Source organism: Neomonachus schauinslandi, chromosome 10, assembly GCF_002201575.2.
Source record: "Neomonachus schauinslandi chromosome 10, ASM220157v2, whole genome shotgun sequence".
NCBI lineage: Eukaryota > Metazoa > Chordata > Mammalia > Carnivora > Phocidae > Neomonachus > Neomonachus schauinslandi.
The window spans coordinates 21,776,770-21,795,462 of NC_058412.1; the positions used below are offsets into that span (position 1 = coordinate 21,776,770).

Here is an 18,693-nt window from a genome sequence, read left to right on the forward strand (position 1 = left end):
ATCCTTTTTCTCCATCAATTGAGATAATTGTTCAGTTTTTTTCTCCTTCATGTTATTCATGTGGTATATCACATTGTTTTACTTTCTTATGTTGGACACACCATTCTTGGGAGAAATCTTGCTTTTAACACTTTTATCCAACATTGTTTATCTAAAACATTTGGCAATACTATGAATAATATTGTGTAGGCTCTTATAATACACTCTCAGAGACTGATGTCCTGATTCAAAAGGGAGAAATAAAAATTGTTTTATTTGAAATGGTAACAAATGTCATTTCTGCCTTTAAAATGGTCTGGAACATGCTTGAAAAAAAAAAAAAAACCCAGGAGTTTACAAACTACTGATTGGGAAATTCTGACCTAAAGGATAAAATAAAAATTCCACCCAAATCTGGCTTCCACTTATATTTCCAGCTTCATCTCTTACTACTTAGCAAAAGTACACCTGACAATCATGCCTTTATAATCTTCTTGGTGATGTTCCCACTTGCCTGGAATGCTCTTTTTTTACCTAAAAACTTTCTGCTGATTCTTCAAACTCCAGGACAAATGGCAACTTCTTGAGTAATTTTCCCCTTCTCTCCCAGGAAGTTAATCATTGTCCTTTTATTCTCCAACACTTATATTTCTTTTTTTTTTTTTAAGATTCTATTTATTTATTTGAGAGAGAGAATGAGAGAGAGAGAGAGCACATGAGAGGGGGGAGGGCCAGAGGGAGAAGCAGACTCCCCGCTGAGCAGGGAGCCCGATGCGGGACTCGATCCTGGGACTCCAGGATCATGACCTGTGCTGAAGGCAGTCGCCTAACCAACTGAGCCACCCAGGCGCCCAACACTTATATTTCTGTTTCAGCATTTACCACATGATGTTATAACTTAGCTGTTTAGACATCTGTTTTCCCTATTAATGTGAATTTCCAGAATACCGGGGTCATATTTATCTTTGTAGTCCTTGCACCCAATATAATGCCTAGGACTTAATAGGTGCTCATTAAATGATTTATGAATAAGTGAATGGGGAGGCAGCTGTTGCTGTAGTTATGGACACCAACTGTACCAATATTTGTGTCTGTAAGAGGAAATGTGCTGTTGATTTTCTAACCTAGAACATTTTCTGATTTTATTTTTTCTTTTTGTGCCTCTCTAGACTTCAAAGCAGCATAAATTGAAAAAGATCCAGAAATTCACAGGTCAGAAAGATCCTATCCTTTATTCTTCAGTTCAAGGCTAAATGACAAATCAACTGTGGGTCTGCTTTAAGACTCCAGACTTTAATAACAGGTGGAGGGAGGGAGGTTGAAAAAGATTACATAAGTGAAAGAAAGGTGCTTATTCTTTCTAGCAACTTCCAAAGAGATATAAACAGATTTACAATTCGTCCTATGCTTCCTTTCCTCATGCTTTCTTTCCTAATTTCCTCTCGTGCAAAACTCAAAGTTTCAGGAAAGAAAATTGGTGAGATTAGCGTTTAGTGCAGGAAGTTTCAATACTTTTTTCCCTGTTATGGGCACTGGATAGACTCCTTTGGAGGAAAAAATATGTGTTATAAACTTTTGTTTCCCCTACTCCAACTCCCTACTACCATGATTGTTCCTGCTCTTTCCAATGGCTTAATCTACATGGTGAAGGCAGCATAGTATAGTTCAAAGTATAAAAACTTGAGACCTGGGTTAAGTCTGGGCTCTACCACTAATTAACTTTATGAACCTGCACATGGTTTTACTTTTTCTTATTTGTGAAATAAGGGGGTGGAACAAGGTGGTATCAACAATTAGGATGCTAAAATCTTCTTTACCTCTGCTCCCAGCTTCCCAGTGGGAAGAAAATCTCAGGATGGTTTGCCCTGAAGCTAATCTGACACAGTGAGTAAAGTTGATCTTCACTATCAATTCTTTCTCTCTCCAGCCAAACCTACTGATAAACTCTGTAAAGGTTAGGAGAAAGGTACCTAGTATTGTTTTACTTCCCTCACGATTATAGCTGTTTCCTTTCTAAGTTAAGTCACCCTTCTTATTGGTTTCCTTACTAGTACTTTAATATCACTTCAATTACATTGACACACCCTGTTGTATCCAGCTTTTCAGGACTCCCTGTGGGATGGGCCCAGGAATATATACTCTGGTCAATGGACAGAAGTCTTCAACAGATCTTCCAACATCTGGAATGTGCAAGGTCAGGGAAGGTAGTTTCTGGGAGGAGGTTGAAGGTGGTGGAAGTTTTTGTTTTTGTTTTAAGTAAACTCTACCCCCAATGTGGGGCTCGAACTCACAACCCTGAGATCAAGAATTGCATGCTCTACCAACTGAGCCAGCCAGGCGCCCCAAAGGTGGTAGAACTTTTAAGAGGGAAGGAGGAAGAGACTGAGAAGGGACGTAGTAGAGAGGGAAGGAGGGATGGAAAGAGAGAGGGAAAAGAGAGATTGTTAGTTGGTTGGTTATTTACTTAGTTTTGGCAGTGGGGATAAACTCTGGGTCCAAAGGTTTAAGAACAACTGGTCTATGGATCATTTCTGATTGGTAGAGGATCATTTCCTCCTGGTAGAGGAATTCTATCCATAAGTAATTGATACTGGGGAAAGCAACCTCTTTTGTTGTTGTTGTTCTCCCTCAGGCCAAAATATTTCACATTTGAAATAGCCAGTATCGGGGCGCCTGGGTGGCTCAGTCGGTTAAGCGACTGCCTTCGGCTCAGGTCATGATCCTGGAGTCCCGGGATCGAGTCCCGCATCAGGGCTCCCTGCTCAGCAGGGAGTCTGCCTCTCCCTCTGGCCCTCCCCTCTCTCATGCTCTATCTCATTCTCTCTCTCAAATAAATAAATAAAATCTTAAAAAAAAAAAAAAAGAAATAGCCAGTATCTTTCCCTTTTCCTACCTTTTTCTGCTTCAAAGCAAATGGAAACTCTTCTTTATTTCTTAGATCAAGTCTTATGGAATTGTGTTTGCCTGAACCACAGGATATGATTTCTTCCTCCACCTCCTCTGTTCTTGTGGCTCAGGAGCCTATTCTACCCTGTTGTGGCTGTAAGAAGGCAAAACATTCTACTGACCACAGCATCTCCTCTGGATCATCATGCAACAACTCCAGCCTGTCACACCTTCCTGTCTTTTCTGAAGGAACAACCTGGAAACTCCGGAGCCATAGTTTACCTCTTTTACCCAAAAACCAGTCTTCTGTGTTCAGGAACCAAGGCACATCCCTGCGTCCTTTTCAGCTCTCAGAGTTTGGGAAATCAAAACTTTTTCAGAATTCAGCAGCTCATTCACCCTTAAGATCCCAAAGCTCTTTTATCAACTCTGTGTTCGAATCCCCAGATCTCTGCCAACAAGAAAAAACAAAGAATGGGAGAGAGAGCAAGAGGCATTTGACATCGGATCATAGGCCAGATTTTGTTTTCAAGGCAAGACCACGATTCTCGGGATGGGCTCCAATCCGGCTCTCTCCTTTGGCTAGGTGGGAGTTAGAGGGACATATCGCCTGGAAGGTTTATACTTTGAGGGAACAAATAGTGCCTCTGCCTGTGAGGGAATCATGGGCAATGCTGAATTATTTAATTGAGGCACAAGGAGGAGTTCCTGAACCAGAGAAACCTCAAATCCAGGTATCTATTCCCATTCATCAAAGCACTGAACAAGGTCTCAACAATAAATCCCCAAACTGTCCATCATTTCAGCTCCATGTGAATATTGGAGTGGAATCTGGATTAAATAGAACAGAAACAAAAATTTCACAGTCACTTATCCCAGGTAAGCAGTCACAACCTGGGGATGGCCCCCAAATCCTTGAAACCAGGCCCTTAGTTACATCTTTGGGCACTCCACCTCCCAAGAGTTTAGGAGCTGACATAATTCAAGAGGAAACCACTTTACTGCAGAAGGAGCCAAAACATGTCCTGGAACCTAATATAGAGCAGAGGGTCATAGATCGTCCAGAAAAAAGGATACAACAGCGTAAGACCCACGTGACTAATGTGGAGATGACCCCAAGGCTACCATATCAAGTTACAGATAGCATAAAGGTAACTCCTTTGGCATTACTTCAAGTCATGGATTCAATGGGGATGATCCCAGAATCACATTCAGAAGTGAGAGAATCTGTGGGTTTGTTCCCACAGCCACCAGACAAAGTTGGGAAACCAATGGAAACCATGAAAAAAGTGAGTGTAAGCACAAAACCATCATATCAAGTCACTGAATCAGTGGAGGTAACACCAAGTCCTCAGCATCAAGTTATGAAATCAAAGATGACCTCAAGAGCACTGAATCAAGTCACAGATAATGTGGAGGTAACTCCTGTAGCATTGCTTCAAGTCATGGATTCTATGGGGATGATTAATAAATCACAAGCACATATCATAGAATCAGTGGGAATAACCCCAAGAACATCATCTCAAGCCATGGAATCAGGGGAAATCAACACATTGTTGGACCATGAAGTCATACCACCAGGAAAGATGAGTCCAAAGGCACAACATGCACTTGTGGAAACTGTGGAAATCACTGTAGGACCACAGCCTGAAGTTAGTGAATCAGTGGACATAACCTCAAAGCCACAAAGTCAAATCATAGAACCACTGAAGATTCCTTCAGGGTCAGTATGTCAAACCACAAGATCATTGGAAATGATCTCCAGTCCATTGCATCAAGTTATGGATTACACAAAAGTAACTCCAGTGGCACTATTACAAGCTATGGATTTCATGGGGATAATTCCACCAGCACAGCCACATGTTATAGACTCTGGAGATTCACAATCTAAAATTGCAAATTTGGCCCCAGGAGCAACTCAGCCAGATGGTTTGACTTCTTCTAGCTCTCCTCCTACTATTGGTCCACCTGGAGTTGTAGAATCTGTGGGTTTCCCTCCAAAGCCCCCACTTAGAGTTACAGAATCAGTAGGGATGATTCCAATGCCATCACATCAATCCATACATTCTTTAAAGGTAACTCCAGTAGCACTGGAGTCACCCATGGGAATGATCACAGCACCACAATCACAAGTTGCGGAAACTCAGGATTTGACCGCAAGGCCAGTATCTCAAGTCAAGGAACCTCTGGAGTTGACTCCTGGGTCATGGATTCAAGTGGTAGACTCTGTGGAGATGACTCCACAACCATGTCATCAAGGCACAGAAGCTATGGAATTAACCCCAGGGCTACCTCATCAAGTCATGGAATCTCCAAGGTTGACCCAGTGGCATCAAATCTTAGAATCTTCAGAGATGAGTCCAAGGCAAAGCCGTCAAATTATAGAAACTATGGAGTTGGCCTCTGACCCTGTAATCAGAAATCTGACTGAGTCGACACAGTCACAACATCAAATAATGGAACCTTTAGGGACAGTCCCAAGGTCACTGGGTCAAAGCACAGCATCTAAGGGAATGAGCCAAAAGCCACTGCATCAAGTCACAGAATCTGCAGTAATGACCACTCCATCACTGCTTCCAGGTGTAGAATATTTGGGGGTGAAGCCAATGCCACAACTTAAGGCTGTGGATTCTATGAAGTTATCCCCAGGATTGCAAAATATAAAATCTATAGACATAACCCCAGGTCCAGTCCCACAAATGGTAAAATATGGACAGCTGATCCCAACTGTGAACCCTATAGAATTGGTCCCAGAACTTCAACTGCAGATTGTAAAATCTAATGAGTTGGCCCCTATTCCACAGCTGGAAAGTGAGAATTCTGTGCAGTTAGCCCCAGGGTCTCAGCTTCAAGGTGTGAAATCTATCCATTTAACCCTAGGAACACAACAACAAAGTGGAAAATCTGCTGAGTTAGCCCCAGCACCACAGTTGCAAAAAAGGAAATCGATAGATTTGAACTCCAGTTCACAGTTGCAAGGTCTGGAATATGTTCATTTGGCCCTACCATCCGAGTTTCCAGATATGAAAGCTGTGGAGTTGACCCTAAGACCACTACAGGAAGATATGAAATCTGTGGAGTTGGCCCCAAAGCCATGGTTACAAGATGAAAGATCTAAGGAGACAGCCCCAGTACTATTGCTTAAAGATGTGAAATTTCCTCAAATGGTAGAATGTAGAAAGTTGATTCCCAAAACACAGGTAGAAGGTATGAAATATGAGGAGCCGATCTCAGCGGCACACATTCAAGCAGTAAAATCTGTAGAGCTGAACCTCATGCCAAATCATCAAGCCACAGAACCTGAAGGATTGACCCCATGGCATCAAGCTTTAGAATCTTCAAAAATGATCACAGAGCCAGGATATCAAGGAGCAGAAGCAGAGTTGACCTCTGACACTTGTCACCACGGGAAAGAATCTATGGAGTTGAAAAAATCATCTTTAAGAAGTACTCCAGGGCCATTGAGTCAGACTTCAGAATCTATGCAGGTGAACTCAGTGCCATTCCAAGGTGCTCTTGAGACAATGCTCCAAGGTGTAAAAGCCTTGGAGACTCGAGGGTCTCAACACATAATACAAGAATCTCCAGAGTTGGTACCAGGATCAGAGATGCAAGGAATGAACCCAGAAGTGTTGAACCCAGAGTCCCAAGGTATGAAGTTTGTTCATCTGAATCTAGGACCATATTCAGAATTTATGAACTATAAGGAGTTGAACTCAGAACCACAATTTCAAGGTGTGAAATCTGTGCCATTGACCTCGGAACCACAGCCTCAAAGTACAAAACCTGAGGTGTTGACTCTAGGCTCATTAATGCATGGTAATACATTTATGGATTTAACTGTACCACTGGAAGAATCTAGGAGGTTAATTCCTGAAACACACTTACATGTTGAATCAAGGAAGCTAACCATGGAACCACATTTACAAGCAATGAAATCTGTGGGTCCAACTTCTAGACCAAGGCATCAAGACACACCATCTGCAGAGTTAGCTTCTGAGACCTGGCCACAAGAGGAGGAATCTGTGAAATTAATCCCACAGCAAGTCGTGGAAACTACTGGGATAATGCCTAGGCCATGTTTTCAAAAATTTTCAGAGATGTCTCCGGGGCCAGGCTATCAAGACACAGAAACTGCGAGGCTGGTTTCTGAGGCTTTGCTCCAAGTGGCATTGACACAAAAACCAACAGGTCAAGTTATAGAATCTACAGAAATGACTCTAAAGCCACACCTTCAAGTTTTTGAGCCTTCAGAGATACCCCTAAGGTCAGAATATGAAAACACAGAACCTTTTGGGTTGGCATCGTTTCAAGTTGAAAATACCCAGGAGCCAATGCCAGTACCACCATATTCAGTAAAAGGATCTCCAGAATTGACTTTAGGACCAGGAATGCAATATGAGAAATCAGAGCCACTAATGCAAAATTTGAAATCTGTGACGTTAACCCCTGAGTCATCCCCGTTAGTGGTAGGATCTAAACAATTTCTCACAGGACCAAAATTACATGTTCTGGAGTTGACCCCAGAGCCACAATTGCAGGGAGTAAAGTCTATGCAGCTGGATCCAGAGCCACAATTACAAGATGTGGAATATGTTAATTTAATCCCACAACCAGCTACTACTGGAATGGTAGAATCTGAGAAGCTGGTACAAGAACCAGTACTACAAAGTATAATATCAGAGGAATTGACTAAGGGGGCACAGCTTCAAGGTGTGAAATTGACCCCAGGGCCACATTTGCAAAGTGTCAGATTTTCAGAGTCATCTCCAGGGCCACTTCTTCAAGGAGAAAAACCTGTAGATTTAATCTCAGGGTCCCCACATCATAGTGTGAAATCTGATGAACTGACCCCAGGTTCCCCAATGCAAGAAATCAAATTGTCAGATTTTATCCCAGGACTGAAGCATCAAAGTGTTATGTCTGTACAATTGTCTCCAGAACCACAAACTCAAGGTATGAAATTTGTGGAACAAAACTCAGGACTATGCTTGCAAGATATCAGGTTTTCTGATTTGACCTCAGCACCAAAGCATCAAGGTTTCAAACATGTGCAATGTATACCGGGAACACAGCTTCAAGATATACAGTCCTTAGGATTTGTAACAGAATCATCTTTGCAATCAAGCCAAGGGCTCTTGAGTGAAAATATGAAATCTCTTCTGTCTATTGAAGGATCACAGTTTCACAGCATGGAATCTATGAAATTGACCTCAGAACTACAGTTTCAAGGTGTGAAGTCTCAGGAACTGAACCTAGGGCCAAGACAGCAAGATGTCAAATTTTCTGAACTGACTTCAGGGCCAAAGCTTCAAGGTGTCAAATTTGGGGAGCAAACCCCAGGATCAGTGTTTCAAGGTGTGAATTCTGTGGAGATGACTCCAGAGTTAGGGCTTCAAGAATCTAAATTAGCAAAGATGTCTCCAGGGCTTCAAGATATAAAACAGGTGGGGCTTAACCCAGGGCCATGGCTACAAGATGTCAAATTTTGTGATCTGACATCAGGAACTCAACCTCAAGGTGTGAAATCTTCAGACTTAAACTCAGGGCCACAACTCCAATATGTGAAATTTTTTGAGTTGACCCCAAAGCCAAAGATGCAAGGAGTAAGATCTATGGGGTTGTCCCCAGGACCTCAAAAGCAAGTGGTCAAGCCTGAGATGTTACCAGAGACACTGTTTCAAGGTGTAAAAAATTTAGTGATGGATCAAATGTCAAACCTGGAAGGTAACATTTCTTATAAAATTGTCTCCCAGCCACAGAAACCAGATGCAAAATCTATGGAGTTGACTCCTGAGTCACAGTTGCCAAGTGTAAACTATTCTGAGTTGACTAGAAGACCACAGTTTCAAGGTATAAAATCTTCTGAATTGATCCAAGGGCCACAGGTGGGAGGTGTGAAACCAATGGAGCTGACCCCAGGCTCAAAACTTCAAGGTTTAAAATCTGAGTTGTTGATCTCTGAGCTGAAAGATGTGAAATCTGTGGCCTTAACTACAGGACAGTGTCTAAAAGGTATGAAATCTATGTTGTTAACCCCCAGTCCACAGCTGGAGGGTGAGAAATCTGTGGAGATAACTGCAGGACCATGGATAGAACATGTCAAATCTGTGAAAAACACTGAAGATACCAAGCTTCAAGGTGCAAAATCTGATTTGATTCTGCATGCAAGAATTCAAGAATCCAAAGCTGTGGAAACTGTGGAATTGAAATTTGGGCCAAAGATGCAAGGTGAGAAATCTGTGCCTTTTGCACCAGGGCCATTGCTCCAAGGGTCTGAACTGCAAGGTGTGAAACCTGAGGAACTGACTTTAGAGCCACAAACGCAAGATACAAAATTTGTTAACAGTACCCCATGTTTAAAGCATCAAAATTTAAAATCTGTAGAGGAAACTCCAGATTCAGAGCTGCAATATGTAAAATCTGTGAAGTTGACCCCAAGGCTAAAGAACCAGGAAGTAAAATCTGTGAAAGTGACCAGAAGACCAAAGTTTCAAGGAGTAAAAGCTGTGGATTTAGCCCCAAGGCAACAGTTTCAAGGGATGGCACTTGCAAATTTAACTTCTGGACCAGAACAGGATGGCACGATATCTGTAATCTCACCAAAGCAGCAATGTGTGAATTCAGAGCAATTGAAGAGAGGGGCTAAGTCAGATGATGGAATGTCTTTGGAGTTAATTCCAGAGCTAAAACTTAAAGGTAAAAAATTAGTAGACCTCAATTTTGAGTTACAGTTTGAAAATATGAAATCATTTGAATTGACTTCAGAATCAAATATTCAAGGTTTAAAACCTAAAGAATTCAAACTTGAACCAGTTGAACCACAGTTGCAAAGCATAAAGTCTCCTAAGTTGACCCCAGGGCCACCGTTGCACCAAATAAAACCCTCAGAGTCAGCTTCAGAACCACAACTTTATGTAAAAACCGCTGAGTTAAAACAAGAGCCACTGCTTGAAAGTATGAGATGTATTCAGTGGATACCAGGACCTAAGTTCCAAGCTGTGAAATCTGTAGAGTTAAATCTTGAGTCACAGTCTCAAGGTGTTAAATCTGTAGGGTTGAAATCTTCGATACAGTTAAGAGATATGAAGTCATCTGAATCGACTCTAGGGCCAAAAACTCAAGGTACAACATATACAGAGTTCAACCTTGGGCCACAGCTGCAGAACGTGAAAACTCCCGAGGTGCTCCCAGGACCACAGCTGCAAAAAGGGAAGGCTTTGGCATCAACCTCAGAGCCACAGCTTCAAGATGTAAAAACTATTGAGTTAAAAAAAGAGCCACAGCTGGAAAGTATGAGACGTATTCAGTGGATACCAGGACCTGATTTCCAAGGTGTGAAGTCTATAGGGTTACAATCTCAAGGTGTCAAGTCTGTAGGGTTGAAATCTTTGATACAGTTAAGAGATAGAAAGTCATCTGTGTTGACTCCAAGGCCAAAGCTCCAAGATACAGGACCTTTGGCATCACTCCAGGAACATCAGCCTCAAGACTGTGATTTGAAACCTTGTCTACAGGTTAGAAGTGTGAAATCATGTGACCTGACTTCAGGGTCAAAGCTCTGTGATATGAAATCTATGCCATTGAAATCTAGACTTTGCATGCATGATAGGAAATCTCCTAAATTGACTGCAGAACCAAAGCATCAAGAAATGAAACTCTTACAGTCATCCCCAGGAGCACAGCTTCAAGTTGTGAAGTCCCTAGTGCTTGCAGAAGAGCCACAGCTTCCTGGCATGAAATCTGGGGTATTAAGCCAAGGGTCACAATTACAAAGCAATACAAATATAGAGTTGAACTCCCCACTACACTTGAAAAGCGTGAAGTCATCTGAGTTGACTCTTCAGACAAAGCTTCAAGGTATGAAATCTGAGAATTTCAACTCTGGGTCACAGTGGCAAGATCTAAAATCTTCTAAGTTGTCACCTGAGATAAAGTCCCAAGATATGACATTTACTGAGTTAAATCCAAGTTCACAGTTGGAAGGTACAACATTTTCTAAACTGACTGCAGGGACAAAGATTCAAGGTACCAAACGTACAGATTTCAACCTTGGGCCATTGTTACAAGGTGTGAATTCTTCTAAAAGGACCTCAAAGACAAAGCTTCAAAATGTAAAACATAAAGAAAGCTGCCCCAGTCCCCAGGTGCAAGTTGTGAAATCTTCTGACCTGAGCCTGGGATCAAAGCTTCAAGATGTGAAATTGGTATTCAACCCTGAGCCACAATTTCAAGGAGTGAAATGTTCTAAATTAATCTCAGAAACAAAGTTTCAAGATGTGGAATCTGTGACGTTCAAACCTGGGCCACAGCTGAGAGGTGTGAAATCTTCTGAATTGATACTAGGGACAAAACTTCAAAAAGTGAAATCCATGGATTTCAAGTCAGGCCCACAGTTGCAAGATATGAAATCTTCTAGGTTGATCATGGGTATAAACCTTGAAGATGTAAAATCTATGAATTTCAAGTCTGGACCACACTTGCAGGATGTGAAATCTTCTCAAGTCATCGCAAGGGAAAAGCTTCAAGTTGTGAAATCTGTGGAATTGAAATCTAGTCCAAAGTTACAAGGTGAGAAATCTTCTGATTTGACCCCGGGGAGGAAGTTTTCAGGTGTGAAATCAGGCCCACAGTTACAAGATGTGAAATGTTCTGAGTTGATTATGGGTATAAAGCTTCAAGATAAAAAACCTGCAGGGTTCAGTTCTAGATCACACTTTCAAGGTATGAAATCTTCTGAAGTGATCCCAGGGCCAAAGCTTCAAGAAGTGAAATCCTCTGAGTTCAACCATGGTCCAAAGCTACAACGTGGGAAATCTGATTTAACTCAGAAGAGGGAGCTTCAAGGTGTGAAATCTGTGGAGTTCAACCCTGGACCACAGAGACAAGGTGAGAAATCTGATTTGATGCTAGAGTATAGGCTTCAAGATTTGCAATCTGTTGAGTTAAAACCTATTCCACAGTTACAAGGTGTAACATCTTCTGAATTAACACCAAAAACAAAGCTTCAAAGTGGAGAATCTGTGGAGTTCCTTACCAGACCCATGTGGCAAGATATGAAATCTCTTGAATTGACTCTAGGTGCAAAGGCCCAAGATATGAAATCTTTGGGGTTTGAGTCAGCCCCACAGTTACAAAATAGGAAATTGCCTATGTTGACACCAGGGGCACGCCTTCAAGGTATGGAATCTATGAAATTCAACCCTGGGGCAAAGTTGCAAGGTGCAAAATCTCCTGAGTCCATAAAGCTTCAAATAATGAAAACCACGGAGGTCAACAATGACCTAGAATTCCAGGTTTCAAAACCCTCTGAGTTAGCCTTGGAATCAAAGATTTGCAGTGTGATATCTTCTGAGTTCAAAGCTGGGAAGCAGTGGGAAGAAGAGAAGTCTTTTGAATTGAAACCATGGCCAGAGCTTCAAAGTGTGAAATTTGTGGTCTACAATCCTGGACCACATTTGCAACATATAAAATCTTCAGAATTATGCAAAGAGACAAAGCTTCAAGATGTGAAATCTAGAGAATTCAATCCTGAGCAACAGTTACAAGATGTGAAATCTTCTGAGTTATGCCAGGGATCAAGGCTTCAAGGTATGCCATCTTTAGAGTTCAATCCTGGGCCACAGTTACAAGAGATAAAATCTGAGTTGTGCACAGACATGAAGCTTCCATATGAGCGATTTCTGGAATTCAAGCATCAGCCTAAATTACAAGGTGGGAAATCCTCTGAATTGAATCCAGGGCCACAGCTTCAGTGTGTAAATGTTAGGGCATTCAGCACTGGGCCACAATTGAAAGGTATAAAATCTGAGTTGAATCCTGGGTCAGAGCTTCAGGGTATAAAATCCCAGGTGTTCTGCCTTGGGCCACCTGTACAAGGTATGAATTCTTCTGCGTTTATTTCAAAACCAAAATTTGGATGCAACTCTGAGCCACCCTTGCAAGGTATAAACCCTTCTGAATTAACTTCAGTATCAAAACTGCAAGGTACGAAGTCTTCTGAGTTGAGTTCAGGGACAGAAATTCCAAGGGAGACATCTATGGTGTTCAACCCTGAACCACATTTGCAAGGTTTGAAATCTGAATTGATTCCAGGGTCAAAGTTTCTTGGTGTAGCACCTATGGAATGCAACCCTGAGCCACAGATGAAGTGTGTAAATTCTTCTGAGTTGAATCCAGAGCCCAAATTACAATGCATAAATTCTATGGGGTATGAACTTGGGCCACCTTTGCAAGGTATACAGTCTTTTGAGTTGACCTCAGGGGTTAAATGTCAAGGTATGGGATCTTTTGATTTGAATCTGGGGTCAGAAGTTCTAGGTATAAAATCTGTTATGTTCAACCCTGTGCAACATTTACAAAATGTGAAACGTGAATTGACTCCAGGGACAAAGTTTCAAGATATAACATCACGGGAATTCAACTGTGGCCCACAGCTGCAAGGTGTGAATTCTTCTGATTTGAATTTAGGGTCAGAACTTCAATGCATAAATTCTATAAAGTTTAATCCAGGGCCACAGATGCAAGGCATGAAACCCTCTGAATTGAACCCTACATCAGAATATCAAGGTACAAAATCTATTCTGTTCAACCCTGGGCCACATTTGCAAGGTGTAAAATCTGAGTTAATTCCAGGGACAAAGTTTCCAGAAATCCAGTTTTTGGAGAATCACTGTGGGTCACAGCAACAAGTTGTGCAGTCAGTGTTCACTTTAGGCTCTCCGTTAAATAGTATGAAATCTCTCTTATTTTTACCAGAGCCACTGCTTGAAGATGTAAAGTTTGTGAAGATGAACAAAGGGCCATTGCTTTGTGATGCAGATTCTGTGAAACTGATTTCAGGCTCTGAGCTGCAGAACTTGAAATGTGAGATGTTTGCACTAGAGCCATGTTTAAAAGAAATGAAATCTGTGGCGTTAAATCCAGGGCCACATCCTCAAGGTATGAATTCTGGGGAGTTGCCCTCACACCTCAGGCAGCACAGTGTGAGATCTGTGGTGTTTGCACCAAAGCTGTGTTTTCAAGATGTGAAATCTCTGGAGTTGAGCCCAAGGCCACAGCCTCAAGATGTGAATTCTAAGGATTTGATTTCTTGCCTCAGGCAGAAATCCGTGGTGTTTGAATCAGAGCCATGTTCTCAAGATGTGAAATCTTTGAAGTCAAACCTGTTGACACAGCCTCAAAGTGCTAATTCTTTAGGGTTGTCGTCACTAAGGTCACCAAGTGTTAATTCTGAGGTCTTTGCTCCAGAACTATGTTTTCAAGATGTGAAATTCGTAGAGTTGACACCAGGGTCCCAACAGCAAGGTATGAATTGCCGAAAGTTGATTTCAGGATGGCAAGGTATGAAATCAGTGGTGTTGGCACCAGAGCCAACTAAGAAGTTCATGCCAGGACCAATGTTGAGTAGTGTTAAATTTTCAAATTTGTCTCTAGAATCACAGCAACAAGGTGAGAAACCTTTGGAATTTACTCCAGAACCAAAGTTTCAAAGTATAAAACATGTGAAATTGTCTTCAGTATCTCTGCAACAAGATATAAAATCTGTAGCGTTACCACCGGGGTCACTGCTTCAAAGAACAAAATCTGAGGAGCTAACGCCAAAAAGAAGCTATCAAATCACAGACTCCTCTAAGATAATCCCTAGGCCAGGGCATCAGTTTGTAGAACATGCAGAGATGATCCCAACACCAAAGCATCAAATCTCTAAATCTGTGAATTTGATTTCAATACCAATTTATCACATCACAGAAAGGTTGGCACATCAAGGCAAAGAAACCGTAGACAAATCTGTGGGGTTCACCCCAAAGCCAACAAGTAAAGCCATGGAATCTTCAGGAGTACCTCTAAGGCTAGATCTTCAAGTACCAGAATCTGTTGATCTGACTCCTGGGCTAAGGAATCAAGACTCTAAATCCTTAGAGTTAACCCTAAAGAAAATCCCAGAAACTCTAGAGTTGCTCTCTCAGTCATGGCCTCAAGTTAAGGATTTGGGGGAGTCACACACAAGGCCACTGCAGCAAGTTGTAGGATCTGAAGAGATGACACCAGAGCCCAAGCATCACACTACAGAAACTATGGGGTTGACCTCCAAGGCAGGGCTCAAAGGGAAGGAATTCTTTGGAATGACCCCAAAGCCAATAAGTAAAACCACTGGATATGCAGAGAGAGTTCCAAGGCCCTATCCTCAAGCACTAGAATTTGTGGAGGTGATCTCCGAGAAAAGACTGCAAGGGGAAGAATTGGAAGCACTGACTACAAAGTCATTACATCATGTCCCAGAATCTCCAGAGGTGACACCAGGGCTAGGATATCAAGTTCCTGAATTTGTGGGTTCAACCTCTAAGCAATGGCTTCAAAGAGAGGAATCTTTAGATTTGTCCCCAAAGGAAACAGGTCAAGTTGCAGGACATGCCGAATCTGAAGAGCTCACATCTGAGACATGGCAGCAAGGGGATAGATCAATGGGGCTAACACAGTCACAGAATCAACGTATGAAATATTCACAGATAGCTCCAGGACTACGGAGTCAAATTACAGAATTTATGAGGATTACTCCAAAGCCACTAGATCAAGTCACAGGATCTGCAAAGACGCAGCTTCAAGCTGCTCAACCAATAGGGATAACCCCAGTAGCCCCCCCAAAAGTTATTGAATATGTGAAAGTGACTCCTGGGCCACCACTTCAGGTTGTGAAGTCTGTAGCATTAACACCAGGGCCAGCCTCTCAAATGGTAGACAATGTTGAGTTGACTCCAAAACTGCAACATGTGAGACCTTCTGAGTCTACCTCAGGGCTATGGTTGCAAAGTATAAAATCAAAGGAATTAACCACACAGCCAAAACACCAAGTTTTGGAAATAATGAAGTTGACAGGGTTTCAAATTGTAAAGACTGTGTTAATCCCAGGGCCACCACTTCAAATTGTAAAATCTGAGGAATTAGCACCAGGACCAATTCCTCAGATTGTAGAACCAATAGGAGTAGCCTTAGGATCAGCTATTGATTGTTTGGATTTATTCCCAAGGCCACATCTTCAAGAAATGGTAGAACCTGTAGAATTAACTCCAAGGCCAAATACCCAAGTAAAACCTGCAGAATTACTCTCACAGCCAGCATTTTCATTTGAGGAACCTAGAGTGTTCACTCATGAACAAGGGCTTCAGGCTGTGAAAGCAAAAGGGATAAAAATAGGGCTTCCTCAAATCATGGAATGTAAGGATTTGAATCTAGCACAGGTATGTCAGAATAGGGAATCTGAGGATTTTATGTCAAGAGAGGAGTTACAAATAGGGAATTATTTCTCTAGATTTCTACAGAACTCTTCAAACTCACTCATCTCAAGCTCTGTTGAAGCATCTGACTTAGGAAGCTTTTGTGATTTGGAGATGCCAGAAGTATCAAGGGCCTTGGATATAAAAAACCTTGGGACAGATATTTTGCAGCCTGAAGAGTCCTTTATAGACCCTACTGTGATACAAGCTTCAACCCTTCCCTTGTCCCTTCACAATCAACCCTCTGATAAGATAGCTAACACTGTAGAAACCCCACAGTTTGAGATCCCAGGAGTGGGTGTCATATCTAAAAGGACTGATAAGAAGCAGGTGGAAAAGCTAGAGAATTCACTCCAGTGCCTATCCCAACATTCACTGCAAAGCTGGCGATCACCATCTAGGACCTTCCAGTCAGGATCAGGAACTCAAAGAGGCTTTACCTGGTCTGTCCTGGGCAGACAACAGAATGTCTGGGAGAATCACTCCTGGAGACAGCGACTACCTAGAAAATATCTCTCCAAAATGCTAATGCTGGGGAATGTCTTGGGAACCACTATGGAAAGAAAGCTTTGTTCTCAAACATCTTTAACGGGAAGAGCGACTGAAGATATCTGTCAATCTATTCAGAATTTATTTGGGGTTCCAGCTGAACTGATGGAATTTTCCCAGAGTCTGCTAGAGAAGAGTCGAAGTATTATTTCTCAGACTTCAGTGTTCAAAAACTACATTCAGAGACACACTTCATGCCATGGTCATCAGCACAGAATAGCCTTAAGGATGTGGACACGTAGCTCCATGTCCTCCATAATACAGCAATACTCTGGGACTAGAACAAGAATAAAGAAAAATTCGAAGCTCAGTGATATATCCCAGGAAGTCATTCAGCACATGCCTGTTTCACATACAGGGGGCCAGCCTCCTGCCACAGTAAGTTTAGAGTCTTCCTTCAATATAGTTTTCACTGGGAAAGATTCTGTTCCAGTGGAAGAGAGTGAGAACTCACAGAGTAATTCACAGACAAGGATTTTTGAGTCCCAACAGTGTCTCAAGCCAAGTTACCTTCCCCAGGCCAAGACTGACTTCTCAGAACAGTTCCAGTTGCTACAAGATCTGCAGCTAAAAATAGCAGCAAAACTGTTAAGGAGTCAGATACCCCCAAATGTACCTCCACCTCTAACTTCAGGTTTGGTTTTAAAATACCCTATCTGCTTACAGTGTGGCCGATGTGCAGGATTTAATTGCTGTCATAAATTACAGGGCACTTTTGGGCCTTACCTTCTTATCTATCCACAGCTCCACCTTGTAAGCACTCCTGAAGGCCACGGAGAGATTAGGTTGCATCTTGGCTTTAGGTTGCGGACTGGGAAAAGACCCCAAGTCCCAAAGTACCACAGAAGAGACAGACCCATCACACCAAGGAGTCCTATATTACCATCACTAAGGAAAGCTAAAGTCTATACTCGAGCTTCCAAGAGTCCTACTTCTACAATAGATTTCCAGTCTGGATCTTCCCAATCTCCTGTACAAGTCCACATCAGGCGAAGGCAGTATAGCAGCCCTGACCTAGGAAAGACAGAAATTGGAGAGCTGGGACACTATGAATTGACTCAAGTTCACTCTGTACCAGAGAGTGACTCTGAAAGCAATCAGGATGAAAAATGGGCTAAAAGGAGAACCAAAAAGACCCATAGTTCAAAATACCCAATGAAAAGAATCACTAAGGGAGGCAGAACACAAAACACAAAGTTCTACACAAATGGTAGAACCACAATACGGAGTCCTTCTAGGGACTTACCAGCCCAGTTAAGAAGGAAGAGGAATGGAGCATCTCACACGATTACTGCCTCTTTAAAAAGACAATCTAAGAAATCCTCCCAACCCAAATTCATTCAACTGCTTTTTCAAGGCCTAAAGCAAGCATTCCAGACAGCACACAGAATTATGGCTTTTGCTGGGCCAAAGCCTGAGGACAGGTCAAGGCCAGACCATTTGTGCTCAAGCAAAAACCACCATCTAAAACAAAAAGCCAGAGATTATTCCTTATCAAGAGATATCAAAAGAGACAGGATGCCAGTTGTCAAGCTAAAACCAACAGACATAACCACTAAGCAGGAGAAGATATTATGGGAAGAAATAGAGCAATTCAGATCAGCTCAACAACCAAAAAGAGATAGCTCTTTCCAACTCAGACGTACCCAACTGCCCAAGCCAATAGTTTCTAAAAGAAGTGCCATTTTCAAAACCACTTCAGTCGGACAGCGTATGGGTATTGTTCAAAATGACAGTAGCAGCAAAGCTAAGAAAAACTTCTGCAGGAGTGAAATCTCTAGCCAGGAGTCCAAGAACTCCAAAACAGGAACCAGAGTTCAAGCCCGAGGGAGAAATCTACATGGTTCACTTAAGAGAACCTCACAGAGTCACCTTAAAGAGAAAATCACGCCCAAGAAGCGAAACCACCATAGCTTCTTAAGGGAGAGAACCCCGTGTGATTCCTCTGAAAGGAGCCATCGCAGTCCCTCTGAGAGGAGATGTCGCAGTCCCTCTGAGAGGAGCC

At 42.2% G+C, this 18,693-nt stretch overlaps 1 protein-coding gene across 1 annotated transcript in view; it reads left to right on the forward strand.

The window, feature by feature from the left end:
* The window catches only part of LOC123326010, a 32,644-nt gene that overhangs the window by 13,273 nt on the left and 678 nt on the right, over nt 1-18,693 (forward strand). The window contains 10 exon segments of the mRNA XM_044918863.1: nt 1,149-1,227; nt 1,809-1,863; nt 2,078-2,173; nt 2,918-4,741; nt 5,816-6,549; nt 7,096-10,893; nt 11,143-13,308; nt 13,807-13,881; nt 13,993-18,691; nt 18,693. The exon segment at nt 18,693 is cut by the window's right edge and continues 678 nt beyond it. Coding sequence (XP_044774798.1) covers nt 1,149-1,227; nt 1,809-1,863; nt 2,078-2,173; nt 2,918-4,741; nt 5,816-6,549; nt 7,096-10,893; nt 11,143-13,308; nt 13,807-13,881; nt 13,993-18,691; nt 18,693 — 13,527 coding nt within the window.